This window comes from Cherax quadricarinatus, chromosome 68, assembly GCF_038502225.1.
Source record: "Cherax quadricarinatus isolate ZL_2023a chromosome 68, ASM3850222v1, whole genome shotgun sequence".
NCBI classification, from domain to species: domain Eukaryota; kingdom Metazoa; phylum Arthropoda; class Malacostraca; order Decapoda; family Parastacidae; genus Cherax; species Cherax quadricarinatus.
In genome coordinates, this window is record NC_091359.1 from 16,404,606 (window position 1) to 16,425,130 (window position 20,525).

A 20,525-nucleotide genomic window follows, 5' to 3' on the forward strand; every position below is an offset into this window, starting at 1 on the left:
AAGCTGCAGAGATTGGTGGATGAATTTGGTAGGGTGTGCAAAAGAAGAAAATTAAAGGTGAATACAGGAAAGAGTAAGGTTATGAGGATAACAAAAAGATTAGGTGATGAAAGATTGAATATCAGATTGGAGGGAGAGAGTATGGAGGAGGTGAACGTATTCAGATATTTGGGAGTGGACGTGTCAGCGGATGGGTCTATGAAAGATGAGGTGAATCATAGAATTGATGAGGGAAAAAGAGTGAGTGGTGCACTTAGGAGTCTGTGGAGACAGAGAACTTTGTCCTTGGAGGCAAAGAGGGGAATGTATGAGAGTATAGTTTTACCAACGCTCTTATATGGGTGTGAAGCATGGGTGATGAATGTTGCAGCGAGGAGAAGGCTGGAGGCAGTGGAGATGTCATGTCTGAGGGCAATGTGTGGTGTGAATATAATGCAGAGAATTCGTAGTTTGGAAGTTAGGAGGAGGTGCGGGATTACCAAAACTGTTGTCCAGAGGGCTGAGGAAGGGTTGTTGAGGTGGTTCGGACATGTAGAGAGAATGGAGCGAAACAGAATAACTTCAAGAGTGTATCAGTCTGTAGTGGAAGGAAGGCGGGGTAGGGGTCGGCCTAGGAAGGGTTGGAGGGAGGGGGTAAAGGAGGTTTTGTGTGCGAGGGGCTTGGACTTCCAGCAGGCATGCGTGAGCGTGTTTGATAGGAGTGAATGGAGACAAATGGTTTTTAATACTTGACGTGCTGTTGGAGTGTGAGCAAAGTAACATTTATGAAGGGATTCAGGGAAACCGGCAGGCCGGACTTGAGTCCTGGAGATGGGAAGTACAGTGCCTGCACTCTGAAGGAGGGGTGTTAATGTTGCAGTTTAAAAACTGTAGTGTAACGCACCCTTCTGGCAAGACAGTGATGGAGTGAATGATGGTGAAAGTTTTTCTTTTTCGGGCCACCCTGCCTTGGTGGGAATCGGCCAGTGTGATAATAAAAAAAAAAATAAAAAAAAAATGTATGTATTATTTTTTTTTTTTTCAACAAGTCAGCTGTCTCCCACCGAGGCAGGGTGACCCAAAAAGAAAGAAAATCCCCCCCAAAAAATACACCTACCATCCGACTTACGACCTGCTCGACTTACGACCACTCGACTTACGACCGTGTTTTTTATGCCAAATTTCTGGGAAATAAACAACTATTTGTGTTGTACACAGTGTTTATCCTAAACCTTACAGTATAAAATACAGTACTAACAGCATAAAAAGTAAAGTAAAACATGAAATACCAAAATAAAACAATAAAATAAAGTCATTACAAAAATATTTTGTTGATATTCAGTAGTAAAGTTCGACTTACGACCGGTTTCTCGGAACCGAACTCGGTCGTAAGTCGGATGGTAGGTGTACTTTCATTATCATTCAACACTTTCACCTCACTCACACATAATCACTGTTTTTGCAGAGGTGCCCAGCATATAACAGTTTAGAAGTACAGTGGACCCCCGCATAACGATGGCATCGCATAGCGATTTTTCCGCATAACGATTACTTTTATCGCAAAATTTTTGCCCCGCATACCGATTAAAAACCCGCATACCGATTTTCGTCCGAGACGCGTCCAATGTGCCCTCAGCCAGCCTCACATGTGCCGCTCCGTCCCATTGTTTACCAGCCAGCCTCCGCGGTAACATCCAAGCATACACTCGGAATATTTCGTATTATTACAGTATTTTCGGTGCTGTTTCTGGAAAATAAGTGACCATGGGCCCCAAGAAAGCTTCTAGTGCCAACCCTACACCTCAAAGGGTAAGAATTACTATAGAGATGAAGAAAGAGATAATTGATAAGTATGAAAGTGGAGTGCGTATAGCCGACCTAGTCAAGCTGTACAAGAAACCCCAATCAACCATCGCTACTATTGTGGGCACCAGAAAGACAATCAAGGAAGCTGTTCTTGCCAAAGGTTCAACTGTGTTTTCGAAACAAAGATCGCAATTGATGGAAGATGTTGAGAGACTCTTATTGGTGTGGATAAATGAAAAACAGATAGCAGGAGATAGCGTCTCTCAAGCGATCATATGTGAAAAGGCTAGGAAGTTGCATGACGATTTAATTAAAAAAATGCCTGCAACTAGTGATGATGTGAGTGAATTTAAGGCCAGCAAAGGTTGGTTTGAGAGATTTAAGAAGCGTAGTGGCATCCATAGTGTGATAAGGCATGGTGAGGCTGCCAGTTCGGACCACAAAGCGGCTGAAAAATATGTGCAGGAATTCAAGGAGTACATAGAAACTGAAGGACTGAAACCTGAACAAGTGTTTAATTGTGATGAAACAGGCCTGTTCTGGAAGAAAATGCCAAGCAGGACCTACATTACTCAGGAGGAAAAGGCACTCCCAGGACATAAGCCTATGAAAGACAGGCTTACTTTGTTGATGTGTGCCAATGCTACTGGTGATTGCAAAGTGAAGCCTTTATTAGTGTATCACTCTGAAACTCCCAGAGCGTTCAGGCAAAAGAATGTCCTCAAGGATAATTTGTGTGTGCTGTGGAGGGCAAACAGTAAGGCATGGGTCACTAGGGAATTTTTCTATAACTGGTTACACCATGCATTTGCCCCCAATGTGAAAAATTACCTAACTGAAAAGAAATTAGAACTTAAGTGCCTCCTGGTGTTAGACAATGCCCCTGGTCATCCTACAGACGTGTCAGAGCGACTTTATGGGGACATGAGCTTCATTAAGGTGAAGTTTTTGCCTCCTAATACCACTCCTCTCCTGCAGCCCATGGACCAGCAGGTTATTTCCAACTTCAAGAAACTGTACACAAAAGCTCTGTTTGAAAGGTGCTTTGTAATGACCTCAGAAACTCAACTGACTCTAAGAGAGTTTTGGAGAGATCACTTTAATATCCTCAATTGTGTAAACCTTATAGGTAAGGCTTGGGAGGAAGTGACAAAGAGGACCTTGAACTCTGCTTGGAAGAAACTGTGGCCAGAATGTGTAGACAAAAGGGATTTTGAAGGGTTTGAGGCTAACCCTGAGAATCCTGTGCCAGTTGAGGAATCCATTGTGGCATTGGGAAAGTCCTTGGGGTTGGAGGTTAGTGGGGAGGATGTGGAAGAGTTGGTGGAGGAGGACAATGAAGAACTAACCACTGATGAGCTGCTAGATCAACTTCAACAGCAAGAGGCCACACCTGAGGAAATTGCTTCGGAGGAGGGGAGAGAGAAATTGAAGAAGTATATACGTATTATTATATAATGCTAATAATAATTAATAATAATAATAATGAGAGCTTCAGAACACCAACTCAGTGCACTGTTTACCTTGGTGTGGGAGTATTTCTCTCATGCTTTGCTTACATTTTTTACAGTCATTTGGCCAAATTTTGTTTTTCTAAGCATGGGTCCTAAGAAAATAAGTGTAAAGGACAGTGCTGAGAAGAAAAAGATGATGATTTCCATGGAATTAAAGCATGAAATCATAGATAAACAAGTGAGATGTGCAGGTTTCAGGTTGAGAGGGAAGCGGGGAGAGCTAGTTCGTAACTCGGATGTTGGCTTGTAACTCGGAGCAAAAAATCAACCGAGCGACGGCTCATATCTCAAAAAAACTCGTACGTTGGGACACTCGTAAATCAAGGGTCCACTGTATTTGGGAGTGGACGTGTCAGCAGATGGGTCTATGAAAGATGAGGTGAATCATAGAATTGATGAGGGAAAAAAAGTGAGTGGTGCACTGAAGAGTCTGTGTAAACAAAGAACTTTATCCATGAAAGCAAAGAAGGGAATGTATGAGAGTATAGTTATACCAGTGCTCTTGTATGGGTGTGAGGCATGGGTGGTGAATGTTGCAACAAGAAGGCTGGAGGCAGTGGAGATGTCATGTCTGAGGGCAATGTGTGGGGTGAATATAGTGCAGCGAATCCATAGTTTGGAGATTAGGAGGAGGTGCAGGATTACCAAAACTATTATCCAGAGGGCTGAGGAGGGGTTACTGAGGTGGTTTGGACATGTAGAGAGGGTGGAACAAAATAGAATGACTTCGAGAGCACATAAATCTGTAGTGGAGGGAAGATGGGGTAGGGGTCGGCCTATGAAAGGTTGAAGGGAGGGAGTAAAGGAGGTTTTGTGTGCAAGGGACTTGGACTTCCAGCAAGTGTGCGTGAGCATGTTAGACAGGAGCAAATGGAGATAAATGGTTTTTAGGACTTGACGTGCTGTTGGTGTGTAGGCAGGGTAACATTTATGAAGGGATTCAAGGAAACTCGCAGGCTGGACTTGATTCCTGGAGGTGAGAAGTACAGTGCTGGCACTCTGAAGAAGGGGCATTAATGTTGCAGTTTTATAACTGTAGTGTAGGCATGCTTTTGGCAAGACAGTGATTGGAGTGAATGATGAAAGTTTTTTTTTTTTGAGGTGGCACCCTGCCTTGGTGGGAAATGGCCGATGTGTTAATAATAAAATATTATTTAATAATAGACTTAAATGAAACATTTTTATACAGTGTATAAATGCACTATTCATAATTAATATGTAAGTATCGATATCTACGTTTATTAACAATCCTTAGTTTATTTTAGGAATCAGAATGTAGAGACATTGCTCTTATGTAATATTTTTTAACACATCAGCTGTCTCCCACTCAGGCAGGGTAACCCAAAAAAGAAAGAAACACTTTCAGCATCATTCTTAATATGATAATACATGCTTGGTATTATTGTTACAGGTACAAGGGCCTTTAGCAATGTTACATCAGGACTTGCCAAACTCAACCCAATGTCAAGTTTACGTTTGAAGCGTCCAACATCTGTTACAGGACATCAACCCATGTCTCAGTTTTACCTTCAAGTAAGGCACATTATCATTTATATACTTTGTGGTGGCCCCCAAAATTTAAAATTGGATATGTCTTTCTCCACATGCCATCTATGTTACATGTTGAAATGTAAATATGCATTCCAAATTAGACAGCTTGGATAATATTTAAAGGTAGTTACCATTTACAGATTATCACAAATACTTGTGGGAAATGTGAAAATTGAAAAATGAAAATTATTGTGTTAAATTCATAATGTTTTATTTCAGCAAACATTAAAAATTAATGTTTGCTCTTGCTTTACAGAAACCCACTGTTTGTGTGCAGAGCGGGAATGATATTATTATTCCAATGGGTGGTAATGAGACGCATTTAGCTTCATGTGGAGTTGTGGCTTCTAGTCTCATTCCACCATTGTCTCCTCCACGGTATCCATCACCACCTGTGGCTCGTTGTCACAGTGATTCATCCATCCCTCAGTCTACGGCAACAATGAGATGTCTTATCTCCGGTATGTCTAGCAACCGTTCACCCACTCCAGAAATATTAGTAAGTGAAACTGGAGACAATGCACACAAACAAGTTGTCACTCCTACATTTGGTGGGCTGTCTCCAACTCTTCTGATGCAAAGAGTACGAAAGATATCCCATTCATCAGACGAAGTGGATTCACGTGAGGAGCGAGATGGAGGGGTTTTGAGAGCATCTTCTGCGACAGATCTTCAGTTGCACTTCCCTTCTAGTCATTCAGAGGGACATATAGGTGCTTCAGCTATACAATCTGATGGAGTAAATGCAAGAAGTGATATCTCTAGCAACTTGGTGTCCCCATTGTCAGCTCTTAATAAAGAGGCTGTGTTAGCTCCTTTTTCAGTCTTAGCTAGAGGTGTGCAGAGTTTAGCACCTGGTGCAGGGCGTCTGGCGCGTGGCATGCAAAGTATTGGGGTAAATTTAGACCCTCGTCGATTGCGTGTCCAACGTCAGAAACAGCTAGAAGAGGATCCAATAATGAAGGAGCGAAAATTGAAGTGCAAGACAAAGATTATTCAACTTTAAGAAGCTAGGATTATATTTAATTCATACTTCTTTGTTGGAAAGGGACTATAATATGTAAATCATTGGGCTGAAAGATCTCTGATTTCAGTGAATCAAAAATGAACCAAATGATGTGATTGAGAACCATGCTAACTAGTCCCTGGTGAAGCTTAATTACGTCCAAGGCCTCCTTTGCAATAAAGTATGAAAGCAGGTGTGCAATTACAACCAACTGGTAGATTTGTCTTTCCTTAACATGATGTAATATAAGCTCAATTTAAATTATCAACAAGATACCATAATATAAGAACTGGGCCATATTAGGTAGACAGTAGAATTTGTAAAGACTCTCAATATGCACTTAATGATACATTCCTGTCATTTTGAATCTTGTTATTTATAAATTTTAATGATGTATCTTTCCAAGATACATGTACACATTACACATTTTCAATATTTAAAGGTATTTTGCACAGTGATTATTAAGTTTTGAGGACTAGAGGATGCACAAGAAATATGATTTGAGTGTTAGTCATCTTGTGAGTTTGAGCTGAGTCTAATGTCTTCAAGATATGGTTCATTACTTGAAAACACTGTGCTCAAAAATTATTAAATGGTATTGTAAGCATTCCATATGAAGTTGACCTCTTGTATGATCTCATCTTTCTTAATATATAATTTGAGATTTTATTATTTATATCTGTACATTGATTATTTTAAACTATATAATTTAATGTAGGTCTTCCATCAGCTTTATTCAGTAGGCTTATTGTAGACTTTTTGGTTTGAGTTTTTATTTGTTCAGGACTTAATTTTACACTCCAGGGATAGTACAGATGCAACAGCAGTTTTTTTTGTAACATAGCATGATTATATTTTCATGTATATACGGTATATATATGTGTGTGTGTGTGTATGTATGTGTGTATATATATATATATATATATATAAAATATATATATACATTGATTTTTTGCATAATTTTAGTGAATTAATTAGAGAGAAAAAATGGAATATTTTAACATAATAAGTGTGGCTTTTGTGGTAAGAAACACAGGTTTTTGAAACACATACATCACATTTTCATTATGAGTTTCCTTATTGCGGCACCTTGTTTAAATAGCAGTTATATGCCTTTAGACTGAAACAAGGGTATTTTTGGTTTCATAGATCTGTTTTTGGTTCCTCATTGGGTAAGAATTGTAACAAAAATTCAAAATAATTTAGTGACTGATTATTATTTTTAAATTAAAGAGGAAGTGCTAAATTGGTAGGGTAATGAGAGGTAATTAGATTTGATCCAAGGAAGGGGAGAGTAGCTCCTCTCTTTCTCTCTCTCTCTCTCTCTTTTTTTTTTTTTTTTTTTTTTTTTTTTTTTAATCACAGGTATCAAGGCAACTCCTTTCCAGGGAGGTGCCTTGAGGCTGCTGAAGGGCTCTTGATCCAAAAACTTAAGAGCTACCCTCCCTTTCCTTGGATTGAATCTGTTTGTCTCGCATTGTGTGAACTCACATTGTGTGAACCCTACGGGTTTAATGCATTCCCCATGAATATAGTAATATTAAAAAATCAAGGTGCATGCCACCATTGTATCCCTTATCCTTTGAAGGTTTTAGCTTCCTTACACTTTACTTCTTCACATTATAGTACTTTTAATCAAGTAAGAAAATATGAACTGTCATCCTTTACTGATTGGTACATTTTTCAGATAAAGGTAATTAGAGCATATTAGCTGCTTTGATGTTTGCACTAAGACACTTCTAAGAAATGCAGGAAGTGCATTCATAGCTTACTTATTTGTGTATCTAGTGATACATATCATTGGTATACTACATATATAAAATAAAATATGTATATATATAGATATATATATATATATATATATATATCTATATATATTATATATATAAATTAGTGTTGCAGTTACTGCCAGCTGTCATACACAGCTTTGTGTAAAATGTAGAAATTGAGAGAGGTATTAGTTACAATGTGCACAAGTGCCATACATGCTTCATAGAAGAAGCAACATTTAAAGTTTGGCAGCTTTTATAATTCAGTCTGTCTTCTCAGATATCATGTATTTACATAGTCCCTCAATATGCTTATTTCTGTACTTATTTATTCCTTCTAGTATGTCCAGATACTATGTCACTGTTTGCAGCTGCCCATTTTCATTGATGTGGCAGATGGTTCATGTCATATTTGTACTTATTAATTCAGCATTTCTCCATGGGCTGTGGCACACATTGGAACATGAACAGGGTAAACCTTAAATGACTAGTGAGTCATCTGTCAAATTGGCTGAACAACTCTGTATTAAGGATTGTAAGTAGTCACATTTTTCAGTGTATTGAGGGCTATTGTTGTTTATATGACATACCTTGAGGACGGGGCTACATTGGTGTATATGTAGGTAATGGTTCACCAGCATTGTTGCTGTTTGCAAATATATGAGTGGTTTTTATTACTGTATTCTTATTTTATTTATAGATAAAATATATATGAAATATATGTGATAGTTTTAGATTTTGATATTTACAGTAATGAGAGAATAGTTTGTGTTGTTTGTAAAATATTTGATGTTTTACACACATGGACTAGGCTGTGTAATGAATAGCCATACATATTCAACTAAGGCTTAATTGATTCTCATTTTTTATATATTTGAAGCAGTTCAGTGGCCATTTAGGGGTTGTCATGGCAATTAATTGTTGCTTTTTTGTTTACCGTCTGATTTCCTTCAGTTTTGGTGCACAAGACAAAGTATTTTCTCTAGTTCCTGTAAATATTTATCAATAAAATACCTCAAACAACAACTGAGAAAAGACTGAGAAAGGAATGATTTACTGATAATGCCCTTTGGCAGGAAGGTGATCCTATATGGGACGACGTAAGGTTGTTTGGACACTTGGTGCCGAGAGAACAATGCTTATACGAATTTCTCATGGTTTAGTTTCCTCTAAATATCTTATCTTTATTTCACAAAAAAAAAATAAAGTTTGTTAGTTCTTGGAATGTTGTAAAAACTCTGCCCTTTACTTCCACATAACTCCCAAAATATTTGGAATATTTCCAAAAAATGTACCATCAGAAATTAGAGAAATCATTATTTTACAATTTGTGACTATTCCACTTAATTAAGTAATAAAGGCGCACCTTATCGATATAAGTGAATAAGTTACTTCTGAGATATTGGCCTAGAACGCCAGCTGGCCCCCCGTCTCAAAAAAAAAATATTTCGCGAAAATCGCGTTTGTTTGGGTGGTTTTCTTAGTAAACTATCGATGTTCTAGTGCAGTTATCCTCTTCAAAACACCGTTTTCTATCACAAGACCAAAGAATACCACATGGAGATGCAGCGCTGTATAGCCCTTGTTGCTTAGCGCTTCTTTTTGATTATAATAATAATAACCACATGGAGACGAGCAGTAACTCATTTATATCGAAATATTCCTGGTGGTCTCTCGCTATATTATGGCTTATTTTATTCAGTCTAGAGTATATAACATGTTTGTATGTTATTTATGGTGTTTATTATATCATATTAGATCAATTCTGATAGATAAATAAGCCGTAGAGTTGATATATAAGCTGATATAAGCGTAATGAAGTTATTTCTCTTGGCACTCTCTGGAGCGGGAGTACTGCCGAGTGTTCCCAGATGGTGCCTGATTGGCTGGCACTCTATGGATAAGCTCCGCCTACTCTTATATGATGCCAAATAGTCAAATATTATATTAGAAAGAATAATGCAAGAAAAAGCTATAAAAAACAAGGAAAAAATTCCAAAAAATATATGGGCTGTAAGCAGACGTTCTACCCACACCGCCGTCACCATACCTGATATAAATGACTATAATTTCTTGTAGAAACATCGTAGAACATTGATTCTGGTACCATTGTGTTGCCAAAGAGTTAAGCTATTTTCCTATATGAATAACTCAATTTCTATAATTTTTCAATTTTGTTTTTGAGAGCGCGCGGAAAATTGTCTTGTCGACCCCTTAATGTTGACGTTAATATTCAGTTCTTATAAAGTTTATGAATTTTATTCTGAAAAAAATACATTTTTATTTAAATATCACTTGAGAAACTGCTGTTTATTTTGCTGAAAAAAAAAATAAGGAATGTAATGAATTTGAGGAAGTTGGTAGTTCATAGTGCATTGTCATCTCCACCCAAAGTATTTGTACACTTTGTACAGCTATGGTTTAGTATATTCCCTAGCATTAACAATTAAGAATGAGAACCACATTTTATATTTTTATCCTATGCAACTGGAAAGGTTTCACCCACCATTTTTAACACAGAAAATGATGTTCATGTTTTTATTTTCAACTATTTTACAAACTAGCAAAATAAATATATTATGATACATACATAGAAGGTGTGGAGTTAATAAAAGTATTAGTCAGAGGGCTGAAGAGAGTTTGTTGAGATGGTTTGGTCATTTAGAGAGAATTGATCAAAGTAGGACATGGAGAGCGTATAAATCTGTAGGGGAAGGAAGGCAAGGTAGGGGTCGTCCTCGAAAAGGTTGGAGGGAGGGGGTAAAGGAGGTTTTGTGGGTGAGGGGCTTGGACGTCCAGCAACCATGTGTGAGCGTGTTAGGAGTGAATGGAGACGATTGGTTTTTGGGACCTGATGAGCTGTTGGAGTGTGAGCAGGGCAATATTTAGTGAAGGGATTCAGGGAAACCAGTTATTTTTATATAGCTGGACTTGAGTGCTGGAAATGGGAAGTACAATGCCTGCACTCTAAAGGAGGGGTTTGGGATATTGGCAGTTTGGAGGGATATGTTATATATCTTTATATATGCTTCAAAACTGTTTTATCTGAGCACCTCTGCAAAAACAGTGATTATGTATGAGTGAGGTGAAAGTGTTGAATGATGATGAAAGTATTTTCTTTTTGGGGATTTTCATTCTTTTTGGGTCACCCTGCCTAGGTGGGAGACTGCCGACTTGTTAAAAAAAAAAAAACACACAATACAGTATGTACCATACTTAAAAATTGTGGAATTAATATTTTGGAATTTTACATTAATGCAGTACTTTAAGCATAATATGTCTCTTATTTGTAAAAATATTTGTAGTGATGAGTTTAATTTATAGAAAAATAGCAATACTAGAAATAGGACATCTCTTATTCAAAGAAATCCTGCTATCAAATTTTTCTGAATGAAATTTTTTGCATTTTTCCTCATACACAAAAATGTACAATTTTGGAGATTGCTTTGAATTCATTTTTGTTCTTTCAGAATTTGAGAGGATTTCAGGTAATAGTTCCAGATAAGAGAGAGTGCTGTACAGTATTGCTTATTTTTACTGAAATATTTATCTGTGCTTCATTCTCAAGATAATGAATTTGATGGTAGGGACCTCATCGCCCATGAGGATCATTGTCTAGTGAATCAGAGATGTTGGAAAAAGGGCCAACTTTTAATTTTACTGCCTTTCACCCACAGTGGAGCTTTACTGAATGCAGTCAAAACCCTCAGTTCACATGCTGCACATTCCTTGTGATTCATATGCACTTTAGTGGGCACCTCTGATTATTCATGTTTTTCTTAGTCTTCATCTTTCTGCTAGGCACAGGTCCCCCTAAAATGAAAAGTATCCATAGAACTTCATTCAGCATGTATTCATTCATTCTTATGAATGTCAGTATTAAGAAGATTAAGGTAACATTTAAAGATATACAGTTGAAAAAATTTAAATAATTCAGATGTAAAGTTTTCTATTATCTGTAGCTTCAGAATTCATGTCACCTCCAGGAACTTAACCCACACAAATTACAGGTTTCAACTAAACTTGATGAAACCCTATTGTGGATGAAATGTATTTAAATTGAAGTTTTTTTTTTGTGTACAGTGTGTCTGAAATACCACTTGCCGCCTTATATAATTGTTGATCCTTCGTGATTTTTTCCCTCGGTTCATTTAGATGGGTGTGGTCACTATGTCAGCCAATGGCTTCAAAATTCTCTGTGCACTTGATATATTCCATTAAGACAAGAAAAGAACTCATGATAGTATGTCATCTAAAATTTTGTTCGCTTTATAAATTTATTGAATACCTTTGTCATAGCCTTTACTGTCCATTGTGTCCTTAATTTTTGAAGAATCTCATTCAGACCAAAAGTCAGGTTAAAAATACTGGGTACAAACAACGAAATAATTTTACACCAGTGAGATAAATGTTTTGTTATTGTAAGACTTGGGATATTACCAGGTACAAGCAAGTAAATACATACATTTGCACTGTGAAGTATACTCCAGAACTTTGATTGTTTATTTTATGAAGATGGAGGGTACAAGTGCACATCAGTTCATTAGTGCTGTAAACCACTTTAAAGTGTCTGTCATAAAGTTGACTGTAGTTGTATTAATGTTGGTAGAATTACCAACAATATGTTAGGTAAAAGGACAAGTGCAACTGATGTGACATTATTGTGGCAACGTTTCACTCTACAGGAGCTTTGTCAAGTTTTTGACATTTTGCTCTACAGGAGCTTTGTCAGGCTTTGACAAAGCTCCAGGAGAGCAAAATGTTGCCACTAGAAAATGTGGCATTACTTGCACTTGTGTCCCTTTACCTAATGTATTGAGTGTAGTTCTTGTTACATAGCTAGTATCATAAGGTAGATTACAATATTATATTAATGAGAAAGTGTTAAACTCAAAAGGGTTACACAGCACCTTGGCAATGGGAATTAATCAGATTTGACTGTTGGAGGTGGAGCTCTTAATTCCCTGAATCAGGAACCCTTTAGTGGGATGAACCCTTTTACTGTTGAAGGGTTATTAAGTAAAGAAGAGGTGGAACATCTATAAAGGTTATATAAATAAGCAATATGATATAGTCTATTGTAATTTTATAATAGTGCTTAACATAGTTCTTAGGCTTTTTGTGCTCTAACTGCCTATTGTATATATTATTTTGATTAAAATGTATGTTGCATTCACTCTAAAAGAGAGGTGTAGATATTTCATCTCACAGGGTCATTTGCATTGTGATGCTTATGCACCTCTGGCTAGGCAACTGTTGAGTGAATGAGGGTGAACGTGTCTCCTTTAATGGGACACCCTATCTTGGTGGAAGATGGCTATTGTGTTAGAAAAAGAAAAATTCACTGTTTTGGTAATTGATGTGAAAATATTGAAACACCAAAAGATTAATGTTCAAATCCCTGGCATGAAGTAGCAGGGATTCTAAAGTGTTTATTTATGGGAAGACAGGAGACAAAATAAGAACTAGTTGTCCCCAGACCTGTTAAGTAACTAAAGTACGTACTGTTAGTGGTAATTTTCTGTTTTTGCTAATTGGCACTACTTTGTACTTCAGTTTTATTAGTTGTGTTGAAGATAGGTAATTAGTACACCATCTTGCACTCAGAAGCCAAAGATATTTTTTTAGAAAATGTTCCCTTTGATTTACCTCACCTATCACTAATTATAGTTTTACATTTGAAGCTTTTTGGATAGCAAGAGTAAACCTAACATTTATAGTACTTGGTAAATATTACCATAAAACAACTATTATACTATACTGTAATAACAAAAACTTTTTATTTTTTTTTTTTATTTTTTTTTTTTTTTTAAATATGTACTATATCTTTTTAAACCTCTTTTTTATATACCATAGTTACCTTGTTTTGCTTGTCCTTACACCCCACAAGGCTTCATTTGTTCTCAGTATGAATTATAGGTTATTTATTTGTTGTGGAGTATTGTGCAGCTCTGTTTGACCCTTGTGGGTTTAGCGCTTAGTTATGATAATAATAATGTGGAGTATTGTGAGCCATGAGTACTTGATGTTCTTCAACATTTTTCCTTGTCTTAATGAGTATAGGTGTACTATAGGTCTAAATAAAAGGATTATTCATTCTTTGAACATTATTAAAAAATTGAGAAAGACATTTTAATTGCATTGATCACTAAGAATGAGTCTTGACACATTGTTTCTTGAGTGATGTTTATATTCCATCCATATTCTGGTTTTAATTTCTGTTCAGTGTAGTGGTTTCTCTAATACTAGCTAGCTTTCGTTGGTTTTAATTTCTTTTCAGTGTAATGGTTTCTCTATTACTAGCTTTTGTTTTATTATGTTTTTTCCAATATTTCTTAGTTTGTATTTCTTTTAGTTGTTACTGTTGAAGGTCTGTAATGTTGTTCAAAAGATTTCCTTATTTTATAACAAATATATATCCATGTATCAAAATACATAATTATATCTATAACTCACACCACATTTATAATTTTATCCATATATTCAGATATCATGCATAAAGATGATAATGTTAAATGGTTAATTAAAAAAATAATTTCTGTTTATATTTGCAGTTTAGATTTTTACATATCCATATCTGTTGAGTATTTCTCTGGATTGTATTACTACAGACTCTTTATAAATCTTCATTTTATTCATGCTGAAGGTGCTCAACCCATTGGAAAGTTTTGCAACACTGAAATTTTGAGAAATTGAAAATTATCTGCAGCATTCAAACCAGAGCAAATGCTTAGCTATTCGTCCGTGGATTGTGCATAAGAGACGGTAGTAACCCAACCACAATCTAGGGAATCCTTCTCTGTCTCCCTTCCCACACATACAGTGACTGATCCACTTTGAGGTATTAATCTTTTCTGGTTCCTCATTCTTCATACCTGGAGGTTGTTCCGGGGGTCAACTCCCCCATGACCAGGCCTCGATGTATCCTGTTTCTAAATTACACGTTCAGGAAACTTAACATTTCACATTATTCAATAATTTTCCTATTGCTTTTACAAGCATGTTATAGTATAGGACTTGCATCACTTCTTGCAATAAATCATACAAAAGAAATGATAAAAAAAATTCACAACCTTATTCCTGTTACCATTATAGCTACCTTCTCAAGGCTCAAAAATATATCAGTTTCATTCTATTTTCTGCAGAAATTAGATAATATATATACTGAAATATATTTATTGAGTCTTTTAGAATAACCTATTCTCTCTAAGCATCCATATTTAAGGCTTACAATGTATAGGTTAGATGCATTTAACTTATGTTTTTGTATATAGCTTGCTTACCCCAATAATTCACTTAATTTAAATTGTGCTGCTCTGATTTTGCAAGTAATTTATCTCAGAAAATCATACATTGATTTCATACCAAGATCTCTCAACATCTTCAGTGCAATATAATGTCAGACCTACCTACACTTACGATTTTTTTGTGTGTGTAACTCTGGATGATAATGAAAGTGTTACAGACACACAGAAAGTTTAGTTTGTTTTTTTGTTGTTTTCTTGGTAAAATTATTCTTATTTAACAGAAAAATGATGTATTCTGGTGAGCTTTGAGAGGATAAAGTCAAGTAGAAAAATACTATAATGTATTTTATGCTTGTTGAATGCAGCAACACTAGACAATTAAGGCAGCATTGTGATTGGCCAGCTCAGGGAATTCCTTGAAAAAATCAACAAGCCATTTCAGTAATTGCTGGAAAAGCATGCTTGTAAAAAATATCTGCTAGGCATGATTGAGTTACTATATTGGCAGTAAATACATAGTGTTTCATAAACTACATGCGATGTTTCATTTTTCTCAGCAAATTTGCCTGGTAATATTTTTGAAACCATAACTGCACATCAGCAATTGAAAATGTGTAATGGAAACAAAATGTGAAGCTTTTTTTGCAGGACTACATCATCATGCATGCCTGTCCTTCCCTCTACTTTAGCTGTAAATATTTATCTCAACTTTAGTTTATACACTCAAGCAAAACATGACTTAGATTAGCTGCAGCCACTCTCTAGGAGTACAGCATTGGGGTTGCAGTTATAATTTTAAAGCTTGAGAATTCATGTTATGGTATATTCTGCATATTGTATGCACAGAGCTAGTCACTTATAATATTGGACCATTAATTACAGTACTGTATTCTTACTTGCATTTAAAAAATGTTTGCCTAGTCATCAAAATGAACTTAAATATAATGATTCATTTATGAACTTTGTTTTGTAAGACTGAGGTGTGCATTTACAGTAAGTTCTGTGTTAATCCTTTCACTGTGCACAGAAACATTCAATAAAACCATAAAACCCTATAAAATACCTAAAAGTCATTATTTTAAACCAAACACATGGTCAAAGGTTTGCTTTTTCCATCATGCACTGCATGGGGCAGGATTTTTTGTATACTGTACACACTCGCTGCACAGAACCATTCTCTCATGCCTAGTCCAAAATTTACCACTTGCAGCATATTTGAGGGTGCTCTGCTTAAAATGTATATCCTTGTAAGTGAAAGTGGCATCAATAACATAGTTCTAGTATGAGACAGTGAAAGGGTTAACTTATAATTGTTTAGTACACATACTTATGGGTCTGTGTTGTTTGGAACTGTTTTGTAACTGCCATGTCCATTTTGTATATACCATACATGTATGTTTATACAGATTCATTTATGCTTTGTTCACAAATTCATTTATGTTTTTTTTTAATCTATTGATTTATGTGGTTTCCAGATTAACTTAGAATATTTTAGGTAGAAAGTTGAAAGTGAACATAGGAAAGAGTAAGGTAATGAGGGTATCAAATGATTTAGATAAAGAAAAATTGGATATCAAATTGGGGAGGAGGAGTATAGAAGAAGTGAATGTTTTCAGATAATTGGGAGTCGATGTGTCAGCGGATGGATTTATGAAGGATGAGGTTAATCATAGAATTGATGAAGGAAAAAAGGTGAGTGGTGCATTGAGGTATATGTGGACAAAAAATGTTATCTATGGAGGAAAAGAGGGGAATGTATTAAAGTATAGTAGTACCAACACACTTATATGGGTGTGAAGCTTGGGTTGTAAATGCTGCAGCAAGGAGGCGGTTGGAGGCAGTGGAGATGTCAGGTCTAAGGGCAATGTTTGGTGTAAATACTATGCAGAAAATTCGGAGTGTGGAAATTAGGAGAAGGTGTGGAGTTAATAAAAGTATTAGTCAGGGCTGAAGAGGGGTTGTTGAGGTGGTTTGGTCATTTAGAGAGAATGGATCAAAGTAGAATGACATGGAGAGCGTATAAATCTGTAGGGGAAGGAAAGCGGGGTAGGGGTCGTCCTCGAAAAGGTTGTAGGGAGGGGGTAAAGGAAGTTTTGTGGGCGAGGGGCTTGGACTTCCAGCAAGCGTGCGTGAGCGTGTTAGATGGGAGTGAATGGAGGCGAATGGTATTTGGGACCTGATGAGCTGTTGGAGTGTGAGCAGGGTAATATTTAGTGAAGGGATTCAGGGAAACCGGTTATTTTATATAGCTGGACTTGAGTCCTGGAAATGGGAAGTACAATGCCTGCTTTTTAAAGGAGGGGTTTAGGATATTGGCAGTTTGGAGGGATACGTTGTGTATCTTTATACGTATATACTTCTAAACTGTTGTATTCTGAGCACCTCTGCAAAAACAGTGATTGTGTGAGTGAGGTGAAAGTGTTGAATGATGATGAAAGTATTTTGTTTTTGGGGATTTTCTTTCTTTTTGGGTCACCCTGCCTTGGCAGGAGATGGCTACAAGATATAGAATGAGGTTATTCATTCACATATTGTTACAACTTGTGTCAGATTTCTTTTGGAGCAATAACTTGAGGTTTATTTAAAATTCCACTTCTCCTTTACTCCCTACCCATCACTCACCCCCCCCCCTCTTCTCCCCCTTTTCCCTACATCACTGTCTCTCCTGTCCCTTCCTCACCCACCCTTCATCTACCCCTTCACCCTTATCCCCTCCCCTCTTAATTGCTCTCTTCTCTTGCTCTTTTTCTTGTCCCTTCTTCACTATCCTGCTCACTAGTTTGCTCATTTCTTCTTCTCTCTACAGGCTTAGCAAACTAATAGCCCTGAATAAGATTCTGGTAATTCTTCTAAAACTAGTTTCCAGAGTACAGTACAGTGATTAAATTGCCACCAGCTTGTCATAAATTACAAGCCTCCTTTCACTTGTTTCCCTTATTACCTAACACTGAGTAGATATGTACTAGGAGTTAGTTGGATGTTGTAGGTTGCATCCTAGGAAAGGACCTTAATGGAAATGAGCCTATTCTTTGTTAGGTTATCTTGGGTAATTAATCTAAAGCATGTTTTCTTCATGAGGGAGGTACATTATCTCATTCAGTCTGTGGTAATGATACCCAACCCATGAATGGGTTTATTTGTAAACACTGTTCTGATCCCCACACTGTGAATGGACAACTTGCACTTGCTTTGGGCTATGTCTATATAAATATTATTCTTTGTTGTTGCAGTTAAATAATAATACCTGGCAAGGTTGTGGGTTGTTTCAGAAAGCAAAATAAAATTGGTTTAGTACCTGTTCTTGAATGCAGTATAATAATAATAATATTAACAATAATTAATAATAATATGGAATACTGTATGATAAAAAAAAAGAGGAAAATTCTCAAAGCAATAAAAGAAGATCAAAATTTGTGAAAAAATATTAAAAATGCATCATGATTAAGAATGTAAGGTAGCATAAGATATGTTAAACTAGGAGGAAGAACCAGGGAGAAAGGCTTCTTATTAGGGATGTTACAAAAACTTAATAATGCAGTACGTATTGGTTTGGGACAGGGATGTTACAAAAACTTAATAATACAGCACGTATTGGTGCAGGACAGATACCCAAACTCATCACGAGGTCTTTTAAAATAGGCCTGAGTTCTGAGGTACTTGGGTTTTCCTCTAGGGGTTCCTTTCATTGACAGCAAATGTTTTAGTTGGTTTCCAACCCATACTCAGGGTGTTTCTTTGAGATTCCATAACACCACTCTAAAATTTTTAAACTGCCATCCATTTCCATTATTACCACTAAGAAAATTCTGGTATAGGAATGTGTGTATCATATGTATTTTAAATAAGTACAGCATTATACTAAACATTCAAATTCTTGTTTTCTGTTATACTGTAAATAATAACAGATTTAATACGACTCTTCATAGGAAAAAAATTGTGGTTTAATCTTGCAGGTTTAAATTTTTTTTTATTATGGAAACTTTGATGTTCATGGCTGAAATGATAAAAAAAAAAATTTAGTGATACATGGTCCTTTTACAGTGCAATTTATGGTTAATTCTTGTTTGACAGTGTTTGATTAATTATCATTAAGGGTTTATTATTTGTGGGTAATCATATTGGTTTTACAGTAACTGAATATTCCTGCTTCAGCAGTGTATATACAATGTAATGTACAGCACGTACTATATTAAAGAACTGAGTTAACTGAATGGATTTTCATCAGCATGTTCTTAATTTATGGTTATTAAAGAACAAGAGTCTGGTGCTCTTTATTTAGAAAAATTGCTCTTTTACTTTATACTTTGCATACCAAAATCTGTCACATGTATTACTAATGTCTATGCATAAATACCCACAAACACATGCATGAAGATAAGCTTTGAAATATAATTCATGGCTTTTTTTTTTTTTTCAACGAATGACTTCCATATTGAATCACTAGCCAACCAGGGCCTTGATTACACCTACCACATGTCTGTTATTATTATTATTGATTTTTATTATTATTATTGGAAGTGGTAAGCCAGTATGTGTCATAGTGCCTGGGATAGACGGTACTCGGAAGTAATCCAAGGAATGAGTGAGTAGCTCTGATTCCGTAGATGAAGAGCAGTTCACCATCATCAAGGTATCCCCCATTAAAGGGATATATCATGGATTTTATAAAATAAACAAAACATTTAGTTGATGTGTATAGGCAGGTATGTTTTCAAGTATCAACAATAATAAGAGGCAATGATAGGAAGTAATACCTGGTGTTTAACACTGTATTGTGAATACTCTATCAGTAGTCTGATAGCAGTTAAGGGCACTAATTTTTGAAATGATATAATCACATTTTTTTTTTAATTTTATGGATCTAGGTTCTTGAAAAGATAGAAACAGGATTTGATGTATAAGTTAGTAGTACAGTAGCCTACATATCCTCAAGGCTATTTATTCACAGAATTACTGTATTGTATTATTTTTATTTAAAAAGAGTAAATGTTGACATTTTTCATTATCCTACTTACTATCTAATGACATTTGTTTTTGAATATAATGTCTAATCTTCATTTATGAGGAGACTCTTTGTGATGGGGATTTATGGTCTTTATGAATACTTTGGGATACAATGACAAGAGGATTCTCATGCCAGAGTGACCCTGGCACATGCATGTACTCGCCTAATTGTGGTTGCAGGGGTTGATTCATAGCTCCTGGCCTCACCTCTTCACTGGTTGCTGCTGGGTTACTCCCTGCTCTGTAAGCTTTACCAAACCTCTTCATGCTATGTATGGATCCTGCCTCTACCACCTCACTTTCCAGACTATTTCACTGCCTGACAACTCTGTAACTGAAGAAATAGTTCCTAACATCTCTGTGACTCGTCTGAGTCTTCAGCTTCCAACTGTGACCCCTTGCCGCTGTGTCCCGTCTCTGGAACATCTTATCTCTGTCCACCTTGTCGATTCCTATCAGTATTTTATACGTTATCATTTCCTCCCTGTCCTCCGGTGTCGTAAGGTCATTTTCTTAAGTTTGCTAGTCGCCCATATGCTGCAGCAGTTGTTTGGTTAATGTGCATCTCAGATATGTTTGGTATTATACTCACCCCAAGATCCTTTTCCTTGAGTGAGTTTTGTAGTCTTTGACCCCCTAGGCTGTATTC

The 20,525-nt window shown here is 36.3% G+C and overlaps 1 protein-coding gene across 2 annotated transcripts in view; it reads left to right on the forward strand.

Moving 5' to 3' along the window:
* sp3 (phosphatidylinositide phosphatase spermathreecae) overlaps nucleotides 1–19,863 on the forward strand; it is a 185,933-nt gene extending 166,070 nt beyond the window's left edge. For both annotated transcript variants that reach the window (XM_053789611.2, XM_053789612.2), the window contains 2 exons: nucleotides 4,711–4,832; nucleotides 5,107–19,863. In XM_053789611.2, the coding sequence (XP_053645586.1) occupies nucleotides 4,711–4,832; nucleotides 5,107–5,856 (872 nt within the window). In that variant the 3' untranslated portion in view covers nucleotides 5,857–19,863. The remainder of the gene's footprint in view (nucleotides 1–4,710; nucleotides 4,833–5,106) is intronic.
* Nucleotides 19,864–20,525: the final 662 nt, after the last annotated feature.